Here is a 12,114-nt window from a genome sequence, read left to right on the forward strand (position 1 = left end):
GATATCCTTTCTCCATTTAATTGCCTTTGTAACTGTTGTCAAATATTAGTTGACCATATATGTGTGGGACTATTTCTAGACTATTCTGTTCCACTGATCTATGTATCTCTTCTTTTGATAATACCACACTGTGATTACTATGACCGTACAGTAAGATTTAAATCAGGTACCATGAATCCTCCAACTGTGTTCTTTTCAAAAACTGTTTTAGCTATTCTAATTCCTTTCCCTTCCTACATAAGTTTTATTTATCTTTTTTTTTTTTTTAAGTTTTTAAGTAATCTCTACACCCAACATGGGACTTGGACTTGCAACCCTGACATCAAGAGTCCCGTGCTCCACTGACTGAGCCAGCCAGGCACTCCTCTACATAAATATTAGAATCAGCTTGTCAGTGTCTGTAAAATGTCTCCTGGGATTTGGGTTAGGACAGCATTGTATCCATAGATAATTTGGGGGGAATTAACTGCCTAATGATATTGAGTCTTATGATCCATGAACATGGTATACCTCTCCTCCTATTTACACCTTTGATTTCTTTCATCAGTATTTTACGGTTTGTAGCATAGCGATTGTGCACGTATTTGTAAGGTTTATACCTAAGTATTTCATGTTTTTTGGTGTTATTGTAAATGGTACTTTTCTTAGATATTTCAATTTCCAACTGTTCACAGGTAGTATATATAAAAACAATGGAGTTTTATATATGACCTTGTATGTGGAGACGTTGCTAAACAAACTTACTAGTTTTAGTAACTTTCTTGTAAATCCTCTGGGATTTACAGACAATCATGTCATCTACTAAAAAAAAGATGATTTCATTTCCCTTCTGGTCTGGATACTTTTCATTTTCTGGCACTGCCCTTGACCACCTATACAACCATGAACAGAGTGGTGAGAGCAGACATCCTTGCTTTGTTGAGGGGGATACTTTCCCAACGTCCCCAGTTTGGGTGGCAGTGTCTCTGTCCTTGTTGGAATACAGTCACTTCTGAGGAGAAAACACTCAGCCTGGGAAGCAGTTAGGAGCCTGCAAAAGTAAGACTGAACAAGAGGCAGGGAGATGCTCTGGATAAGCTGCTCTGGTTGCATAGGAGAATGGCCTGCAGCAGCTGTGGTCTCATCCAGAGGCCCTGAGAGCCCTGCTCTGCTGAGAAGGCCTCAGGGCTAGGTAAGCTCTACAGGCCTTATATAGGCCTAGTCATTCTGACAAAGCCTGGATGGAGGGGTAAGGCAATACTGCTAGACTCCTAAGAGATGGAATGAGAAATCCAGGTGATGTGGCTTATGAACGCCAGAGTTTGACTCCTGTGGAAGGTAAGTGAGTTGGAGGTTCAGAGTGATGTGGCCAGGACACAGGAGACCTGGTAAGCACCCAATCAGTGCTTGTCAGAATCCCACAGGAATGCATCTTGTACAAGCAGATACAATCTACTCTGTGAGATAGGGAGGCCCAAGGGTACCCTCACTGAGCTCCACTCTCCCTGGTAGGCTCCTCTGTACTCTCCACAGCTGATTGCACATCTGGGACATGTGCCAAAGTGTCTGATTCAGCCAAACCTCCGACACCCTCTGACACTGCTTTGCCCTCTCCCCCAGAAGCCCTTCCTGGCATGCAGGGACACTGACAACTCTCTACTTAACAAGAGCTCTAGTTGTTGTGGCCCTCACACACCAGTTCCAGCTCCTGTCCCACCAGCACTAGGCAAACCAGTTTCTCCTCCACAGGGGCCCTGGAGGATGGAGATGGCCACCACGCCCTGCCCAACCTTCTCTTCTACGAGGTCCATGAGCTTAGGGACTTCCACAGGGCCCTGTCCACATCTCTCTCACACTACCAAGATAAAAAAACAAATTCATGCTTTTGATTTACATTTCACTTGAGATTATGAATTCACAGAGATACAACTGCACTGGTGTGGAGAATAATCCAGCATGCTGTATGGAGTGTGATGCCCACTAATGGTCGTACAGAGCAGGTTGCTATCTGCTGTTTTGTTTTGTTTTTTTTTTTAAAGGAAAGGAAGAGGGCTATCTAGAGACCACATGCCTGTATAGTGTCTAACCACAAACACCACCTGGTAGAAAGGAGTTTCTTTCTCAAAACTGAGGGTAGTATTTAATCTTTTTCTGAAAGATTTTAATGGTAAAAATCAATGACTATAAGCAATAAAAACTGTCATCACTGTCCACATCACCATACTTGGAAAAGAGCTCAAATGGGGACATAAGTCTTGAAAGGAGAAAGATAGGTCAGGTTTGAAGCCATCAGTTACAGCTGATTCATGAACAGACACCCACATTCAAGTTCAAGTTCACTGGTGTACAGTACTTGTTACCCACCTGAGAGCTGACACAAGCCAACCTGTAAGGTGGCAGTTAGAGAAGGCTGGGTCATGTGACACACACATGCCCACAAGAGCAGTTGGCCCTCAAAGCTGGCCGGACAGCTCTGTCAACAAATGCTGCCACCATTGCTATGCCATGTGCCATGAGCTCTCATGAGTCCCCACCAGTGAGAAAGCAAAGGGATATTGGGCTCCAGCTCAGAACAGGGAGGCTGACTCATGACCCACCATCAGTCTCACCTGGGTCCAGGCACATGAACTTGCAGCATTCCTTGGGGTCCTTGCGGTACTGCTGGCAGCCCTGGGGCCTCTCACAGAGGGCAGCCACACACATCTCAGGCTCCCCACCATGGCAGGTGCAGCTCAGGCATGGGTCGTCTCCTTTGGGGGTGAAGTAGAACCCTTCATCCACCACATTGTCCTTGATGTCAACGCATGTTTGACCTGCAACATGCACATACATGCATATATGTATGCATTATCAGCAGAAGGAGCCCTGACTCTCCCCAGCCGGGTCTAGGTAGTGGACATGACAACAGAGGAGTTAGCAAGATCAACCTGAGAGCCCTCCTGTGCTGGAGTGTGTGAATCTGGCCCACAACCAGAGGAAGTGGCTACCTGAGAGAGGTCACTACAGCTCACTGTTAGGACAAAGCACACCTGGTCAGGGCACACTTGGCCATGAGCCCAGACAGCTAGGAGAGAGAAGAGTGCTAGATTCCAGGGGAAAGCCCATGGAGAAGTGGTTGCTTTCAAGTGTTTGCCTAAGCAGTTTACTTAGAGATTTCCTCAATTTTAAGATGCAGCTGCCATGCATATTAACCATTTTACAACACATTTGAGAATGTGTCTCCAATGATTCTCCCAAGAAGCTGCTGGCTCTGTTTACAAAGTCCACTAGTCACAAGACACACACAGTAAACTCTGTGCAGACCTGACCTGGGGCTAGAGGAAGAGAAATGGCCATGGCCAGAGACGAGAGGGAGCTGAAAACTCAGAGCCCTAAGCCAGCCCCAGACGGAACAGATGCCTGGAGGAAGGGACAAGGGATGAGGCAGGGGCAGCTCTCCAAAAGACACATGCTCAGTGAAAGGCAAAGGGACATGAGAAGAAGTTTGTTTCAGTCTCCAAATGGAGTAGAGATATCTAAAAAACTCATCAGAAATCCCACGACCATGTGCCTCACTTAAGACTGGAGTCAAATCTACAAAGCTCATGTGGTCAGGAATATGCAGGGCAAGAAACTCACATAGAACTGTTCTCTGCTAGAACAGAGAAAAAAGAATGATGAAAAATGAGCAGCCCTTAGAGAAACGTGGGACACCATCAAGTGCACCATCATACGCGAAATGTAAGTACCAAAAGGAGAAGAGAGTAGAAGGAGCAGAAAAAAGTATCTGAAGAAATAACTGCTGAAAACTTCCCAAATTCACTGGAAAAACCTATACGTGTAGGAAGCACAACAAACTCCAAGTTGGATAAATGCAAAGAGCCTAAACACGTCAGACACACACATTATAGCAAAGTGCTGAAGTCGAAGAAAAAGTGAAAACCTTAAAAACAGCAAGCCAGAAATGACTTGTTACTTACAAGAGAAGACTAAACAGCTGACTTCTCAGCAGAAAAAACAGAGGTGAGAAGGCAGTGGGAAAACACACTCAAGGTGCTCAAAGAAAAAACTGTCAAGCAAAACTCCTAGATCCAGCAAACCTACCTTTCAAAACCTGAAGGCAAGATAAAGACTTTCCCCAGACAGACAAGACCTGAGAGAATTTGTTGCTTTCACACTTGCCTCATAAGAAATTCCAAAGAAGTCTTTGGTATTTCTTATAAGATCTTTTTTCCCCCAAGAAGTTTTTTTTTTTTAAAGAGGGAGAGAGAGTAAGGATGAGGGAAGAGAGGGGCACAGAGAGAGCGAAAGGGAGAATCCTAAGCAGGCTTCACGCCCAGCGCGGAGCCTGACACAGGGACTGACACGGACTCTATCTCACAACTCTGAGATCAAGACATGAGCCAAAATCAAGAGTCAGACGCTTAACCAACTGAGCCACCCAGGCGCCCCACCCCAAAGGAAGTTCTTAAGGCTAAAAGAAAGTGACCTTCAGAGAGGAATTTGGATCCATACAAAAAACCAAAAAGCAATAGAAAAAAAAAAAGAAAAAAAAAAAAAAAAAAAAAAAAGCAATAGAAAAGATAATTATGTAATTATGAAAGACAATATAAATGAGTATTTTTTTCCTCTCAACTGAATGAAAAGGCAATTGAATAAGATACTGCGTTTATAACGTAGTATTGGGCTTCTAACATATGGAAATGTAATGAACGTGTTTGCCAATAACAGCCCAAAGGAGGTGTGTGGAAGCAAAGCTGTTCTAGGCTAAGGAAATGACTGGAGGTGGTAATTAACAACTATGTTTTGTTCATTTGTAACACTAACAGACCTAATGCGTATAATAATACCACAGAAAGAAGAAAAGGGAATATCATATCACATATCACTGAAATGAACCTAGTATCAACCTGAAGCTAATCTGAATAAAATGTATATGGCAAAATGTATATGTAGATGTACATGGAATTAGTCGTAAAAGTTACACTTACCTGTGAATATACTAAAAAGCATTGAATGGTACGCTTTAAATGGGTGAATTGTAAAGTATGTGAATTATAACTTAATAAAGCTGTTTAAAAAAAAGAGATGATGGCTGAGATCGTCCCATTATTAACAAAACACATAAATCCCTAGGGGTCCTAAAAGGACCAATAAAAATAAATCAATAATCAGACATAATGTGATGAAACCTCAGTGTATCAACAAAGAGAAACTCTCAAAAGCAACATGAGAGGACAATTACCTACTGTTCTGTGCTCTTTCAGGCAATGGTCAGTCCAGATGGCCACAAGGGGAGCCGAGGAGAGGCACAGGAAAACGAAGTGTATTATACTTATGAGTATATCCTGGACCGACAAGAATCATTGCACGCCAGGAGGGATCACACAGGAAGAACACCAAGGGTGCTGCTCAACCAAGTGGGTAGGGAGCAGAGGAGCGAGGACCCACAGCAAGTGTTTTATTGGGGGTCAGGGTGGAGTGCACAAGCAAAAGCATAGGGGGAATTTCACTGGAGCACTTGACTCTCACTAGGTCAGTCAGGGGAGGGCAAGGAGAACTTATGGCAGAGGCCAGCCTTATCACCCTGCAGCACCTGGCCATCTGGGTGGGGTGCTCACAGCCTGTTTGTGGAGCAGGAAGATAAGAAGTTTTAAATTTATAACACACCCAACAAACGAAGAAGGAAAGGCATATGATAGTTCAGAGCAAGGAACAGGCAGAAATAAAATAACATCTTCAAAGTCTTGAGAAAAAGTAACTGTTACCCAACAAATCTATATCCAGCTAAACGAACATTCAGGATTGGGGGCAAAAAATAGACTTTTCATTCAGAGAGTGTAGCACTAACAACACAACCTCATCTCAAAGAGCTCCTAAAGAATGTATCTGAGAAATAAAAAGCTGAACCCAGAAAGAACTGGGATGCAAGATGAAATAATAAAGAAACTGACGAACATGTGAGGAAAGGTACATAAATGCTGGCTTCATAAACCAAGAAGTGATTCATTTAAGAAATATAAAAACAAAGTAAAACTAAAATAATGGACAACAAGTCCATGTAAGTCAGAAGCTGGGGAACAACTGAAGCTAAAGCAATATAGAGCTTTTGGTGGGTTTTTTTTACTTTTTATTTTTAGGTGCACAGGGAAGTGTGTCTTCCAAGAATTGAGCTTTTGAGCTGAAATGGCTGCCAATGGGGAAAAAACAAAAACAAAAACAAAACCCTCTGCTTTCCAGTTCCAGCTGATGGTGACTTTTTGACTGATATCCATAAAAGAATTCAGTGAAAAGCACACTTGTTCTCAGCAGCCTGTGAGGTCCCTCGTGAATTCATCATCTAGGGAAGGGGAGGCATACCCAAGTTGCAGATGCAGGGCATGTGCTCTGCAGAATTGTAAGAAAGATAAGGGTTGGTTTTAACCATTCTCCCAATGCCCCCCCCTTTTTAAAAGATTTTATTGATTTGAGAGAGAGTAAGAGAGAGCATGAGAGCAGACTGAGGGACAGAGGGAGAAGCAGGCTTCCCGCGGAGCAGGGAGCCTAATGTGGGACTTGATCCTGGGACTCCAGGATCATGACCTGAGCCAAAGGCAGCCACTTAACTGACTGAACCACCCAGACGCCCCCAATGTCCCTTTTTAAGCCTGCTTAAAAGGTGGTTCACACGGTGAGTAGAAATTAGGCCCCTCTGCAGTCTAGATCTTCCTCACTCAATCAGTGAACACAAAGTGGCACTGGCCCACTGGAAATTACAGGCTCCATTAGGGAGAAAAGAAATTACTTACTAAGCAACAAATTCTGTAAATTTGTAATTCAGATCTTAGACTGGCCTGGCAACAAAGGGTCTTTGTATTAACAAGAAGGAAGTTAGAGACACTGTCTTTAGATTTAAAAATTAAATCAATTATGCCCTTTAAAAATGTAAGGGTGGGCGCCTGGGTGGCTCAGTTGGTTAAGCAACTGCCTTCAGCTCAGGTCATGATCCTGGAGTCCTGGGATCAAGTCCCACATCTGGCTCCCTGCTCAGCGGGGAGTCTGCTTCTCCCTCTGACCCTCCCCCCCTTCATGCTCTCTCTCTCATTCTCTCTCTCAAATAAATAAATAAAATCTTTAAAAATAAATAAATAAATAAATAAATAAAATGTAAGGGTAACCACTAACACGACAGGCATATATAACAATTTCTGAACCAGTATAGGAAAAAAAGAGACTAGAGAAAAGTTGATTAATCTCGTATAAGTTAGGAAAAGATAAAAAAGAAGAAAAATCCTGGGTAAACAGCACAGAATAAAGTGCCAAAATCAACTTGAAGACTTAATTAAAGAGTACAAAAAGGCATATTAAAGGCATATATATATGGCATATAAAGGCATATTTTGGGGCTAGCCCAAAAATATTATGTAATAATAATGAAAACAGTTCATATATATTGAGAGCTTTCTAATATGCCAAGGACTGTTCTTTGCACTGCACGTAAGCTGACCAATCTCTCCCAACAACATGGTGAGTGAGGTGGGTGCTCTACTACTCCCTTTTCCTGATGTGGAACCCAAGGGACAGAGCTCAAGAAACTTGTCCAAGGCCAAACCTGGATTCAAAGTCTGGCTATCTGACTATTCAGCCTCATCTCATAATACCATTTTGCAGCTACCACCGGAAAAGAAGTAAGACTTTAAGCAAAACCAACAAAAACTAGTATGGATAAAAAGGGATCATTACATCATGATAAAAAGGTTCAATTCAGGAAGATATAATAATTATGAGTACTTACACTCCCAATAACATGACCTCAAGACAGATAAAGCTAAAATTAGAGAATTAGGGAAAAATGGATGAACTGACATCCACAGTGAAAGATTAAAACACATCTCTTTCAACAATTGATATACCATGCAGTCCAAACAGACTTGAACAATGCCATCAATAAGCCTGAGCTAATAAATGTATAAAAAATCCTACGGCCAAGAGTTTACGCACATGTGGAATAGTAACAAAAATCCTAACAACAACAGAACATAAATATCATGTTATCTGACCACAATACACATAAACCACTAAATTAAATTACAGACTATTAGTAAATATGATCTATGATTAATCTATGATAAGAATGACTTCCTGGAAGGGGGGAATATACTGACTACAAAAGGATAGGAGGCATCTTCTGGAGGGCTAGAAATATTCCACATCTTGATTTGGGAAGTCGTTACACATGTGTACAATTTCAACAAACTTGCACTTAAGATCTGTGTACTTTAATGTTTGTAAGTACAGGGAAAATTAAACTTAAACGCCTTATATTAGAAAAAAACTAAAAATTAAGGAGATAAGGGTCTAACTCTAGAAGGTGGAAAAAGAAAAGGGTAAATCTTTTTTTTTTTTTTTAAGATTTTATTTATTTATTTGACAGTGAGAGAGAGACAGCAAGAGAGGGAACATAAGCAGGGGGAGTGGGAGAGGGAGAAGCAGACTTCCCGCTGAGCAAAGAGCCCGATGCGGGGCTCGATCCCAGGACCCTGGGATCATGAGCTGAGCTGAAGGCAGACGCTTAACCGACTGAGCCACCCAGGCACCCCAGAAAAGGGTAAATCTAATAAAAGTGAAAGGATGGAAACTGACAGTAGAAATTAATGGCACAGAAAACAGATACACAACAGTGAGAATCAATTATTACCCAAAGCTGGTTAGTCACAAAGATGAATCAAAGAGCCAAATCTTCAGTAAGACTAATCAAGAAAAAAGAAAGTATAAATAATATTAGAAATCAAAAGGAGGTCATAATGATATACATGAATACCTCAAAAAAGAGAATTGTATGAGAATGAAGTAAAAAATTCAGACACATAGGCAATGCCCTAGATAAATATGACTTACCAAACTGAAAAAGAACCAGAAAACTTGAATACATCTATAATCATTAAAACAATTAAATTAGTATCAAAAATCTACATCCAAGATACACACACACACACACACACACACACACGCAAACACATACACACATCTTAGCTCTGTCCACTGAAAGGGCGTAAAAGCCATGAGCATAACTAGTGCCCAGGTCCTCCAAGGCTCTTTGGGAAAAGGCTGAGTCCAGAGAGTACAAGATGAACTAGAAAAAGAAAGCAAACAGAAGGAAATAATAAAGAGCAATAATCAGTGAAATTGAAAATAGAGAAAAATCAATGATACAAAAAGCTGGTTCTCAAGAAAATCAACAAAATTGATAAACCTCTAGCAAGACTGACAAAATCAAAATGGGAGAAACACAAATCAGGAATGAAACAGGGGACATCACTATAAATCCTGCAATCATAAGAAGGTTAATAAGAGAACACTATGAGGGGCACCTGGGTGGCTCAGTTGGTTAAGCGACTGCCTTCAGCTCAGGTCATGATCCTGGAGTCCCAGTATCAAGTCCCGTGTCAGGCTCCCTGCTCAGCAGGGAGTCTGCTTCTCCCTCTGACCCTCCCCTCTCTCATGTTCTCTCTCTCTCAAATAAGTTTTTAAAAAAATCTTAAAAAAAAAGAGAACACTATGAATAATTCTATGCTCATAAATCTGAGTACTTACAAGAAATGGATCAATTCTTTGAAAACCAGAAACTATCAAAAATTCACTCAACGTGAAATAGACAATCTGAACAGTCCTATAGCTATAAGTTGAATTCATAATTGAAAAACTCCCCCCAAAAGAAATCTCAGGCCCAAGTGGTTTCACTGGAGAATTCTACCACTACAGACAGTGGTTGCAAATGCGTGTGGTTATAAAGGAATAATAGGGAGGATCTTTATGGTGCTAGAACTACTCATATCTTGACTGAGTTATAGGAACCTAGACAAGTAATAAAACTCTATAAATCCCTCTCCCTCTCATACACACACACACACGCACAAATGAATACAAGTAAAACTGGAGATAGCTGAATAAGATCAGTGGATTGTGTCCAAGTCAATATCCTGGCTGTGATATTACACTATAGTTTTGCAAAACGCTCCCATTTGGGGAAATCAGGCAAAACGTGTAAGGGATCTCTCTTATTTCCTTTAAATGCATCTGAACCTACAGGATCTCAATAAAAATGTCAATTTCAAAAAAAAAAGCCAGCATAAATGGGTCAAATTAAGCATAAAAATAATGGTACTCATGAATTATAACCCATCTTATATAATAAAAATCCAAGAGTGCATTCTAATACAATTAAAGAAATTAATAAATGGGGGAGAAGGGAATGCTTTTCCTTACCACAGAATGCAAACTAGTAAATATGGAAGGAATGACAGAGTTAGAAAATTGCCAATACATGCCAGCATCAGCAGGTACAAATTTGATGAGGAACAGGAATTTTACAAAGCCTCAAAGGATCTCCTCACATATTATTTATTATTTTCAAAACAGGAAAAACTAGAACTTTACAGTACAGAATTCTGGCAGGTACAACCTTAATCCAGGGATCAAAGCTAATGTCACCACTGTCAGGGCAAAGCGACACCACATGCCTCATCAGATGATGTATCTAAGAGACTAAATATACAGACAATGGCTAGGCCATATTCGACAACAGGGCTCTGACCCACCACCTCTGCAGCGACCAGCCCAAAACATTTAGGATTTGGTCGATGACTATGAGCTTCCCTCTTTTTTCCACACTTCCAAGGCAGGACCCAGCAGAGAAAGCCAAATATGCTCCTCAAACCAATTGCCTCAACTGCCTGGCTTGTAGTTAGTTAGCCTGCCCCAAGCTTCCCATGCCAACTGCCTCCAATCAGAGCACACCAGGAGCCTTTAGGGCACTGGTGAAAACCCCGTGATGGATCCACAACTTCAGCTGGAGGCAGGAGAGATGCAGGTGATGGCCACACACATTAAGACAGCTGCAAGAGACGGACTCTCTCAAGAGTGGCCCAAAGGGAAGTTCTAAAGCAGAGGGCAGAGTAGACATTAAGAAGAGCCCTTGCGGGGGGTGCCTGGGTGGCTCAGTAGTTGAGCGTCTGCCTTCGGCTTGGGTCATGATCACAGGGTCCTGGGATCGAGCCCTGTGTCGGACTCCCTGCTCGGCGGGAAGCCTGCTTCTCCCTCTCCCACTCCCTCTGCTTGTGTTCCCTCCCTCGCTATGTCTCTCTCTGTAAAATAAATAATAAAATCTTTAACGACTGAGCCACCCAGGCATCCTGTATTTTCTCAATCTTAAAGAAAGTGCCATATTTAACACTGAAACACTGAAAGCTTTCCCTTTGAGGGTAGGAAGATAAGATTATGCTCACTACCAGCACTTCTAATCAACACAACACTGAGCCCTTAGCAAGTAAAGAAACACCAGGGGGTAAAAAACGTAAAGAAATAAAAAGTCAAAGATTTGAAAGAAGACACAAAAATGCATAAACAGAAAATCTAGCATAATCCACCGAGGTAAGCGTTCTAATAATGAGCTCAGAAAACGGATCCTAAAATTCAGGTGAGAAAAAAATGTTAAGAGTCAGCAACAGAAGGGGCAAGAGCAAGGCAGGGAAGCCCAGCACCCGCCAGGAGGATGTATCCCAAAGCTCCTGTAAAGACGGTGTGGTATCAGCATGGGACTGACAAACAGCCAAGGGTCAGAATGGAGTCCAGAAACAGGCTCAAACATCTATGAACCCCTGATGAATGACCCATCAGGAGGGAAGGGAATGATGGTCCAAATTAATGGCACTGAGACCATCGGCTGCCACCCAGCCTGCCTTACATGCTGCCTCTGGGTGCTATTCATCCCTCCTTCCACCGCAGAGGGGCCTGGGCGAGGGGCCCTGCCCTCAGTAAGGACAACACACTGCGTGTCCCTGAAGCCAGAGGAGGCCTCAATGTGGAATTATGGGCAAGGGAGCGGGCAGAGGGACAGGGAAGGATCACAGACGGAGCCGGGGGAGCAGCCCAGATGCAGAGCGGGCAGTCTGGGAAAGACCCAAGGAGAGTGCAGGTGGGTAACCGGGAGAGTAAGAGGCTCCAAGACACCACGAGATATGGCAAGTCCTCCATCACCATTCTCATTTAATCTCCGAACAACAACGAGGTGTGAAGGACAGGAATTATCACCTCTCTCCTGGGAAAGAGGAACGAGGGCTCACAGACATGGACTGCGGCCCAGCTCTTGCCCTCCCCCCACGGCGGCAGTGTGCGTTC

General features: G+C 42.6%; 1 protein-coding gene across 3 annotated transcripts in view; it reads right to left on the reverse strand.

Moving 5' to 3' along the window:
- The window catches only part of DGCR2 (DiGeorge syndrome critical region gene 2), an 81,935-nt gene that overhangs the window by 7,723 nt on the left and 62,098 nt on the right, over window positions 1-12,114 (reverse strand). For all 3 annotated transcript variants that reach the window (XM_025858043.2, XM_025858042.2, XM_073889694.1), the window contains one exon: window positions 2,589-2,792. In XM_025858043.2, coding sequence (XP_025713828.1) covers window positions 2,589-2,792 — 204 coding nt within the window. The remainder of the gene's footprint in view (window positions 1-2,588; window positions 2,793-12,114) is intronic.

Source organism: Callorhinus ursinus, unplaced genomic scaffold, assembly GCF_003265705.2.
Source record: "Callorhinus ursinus isolate GAN/ISIS: 27379988/994484 unplaced genomic scaffold, GSC_fseal_2.0 scaffold115, whole genome shotgun sequence".
Classification (NCBI taxonomy): domain Eukaryota; kingdom Metazoa; phylum Chordata; class Mammalia; order Carnivora; family Otariidae; genus Callorhinus; species Callorhinus ursinus.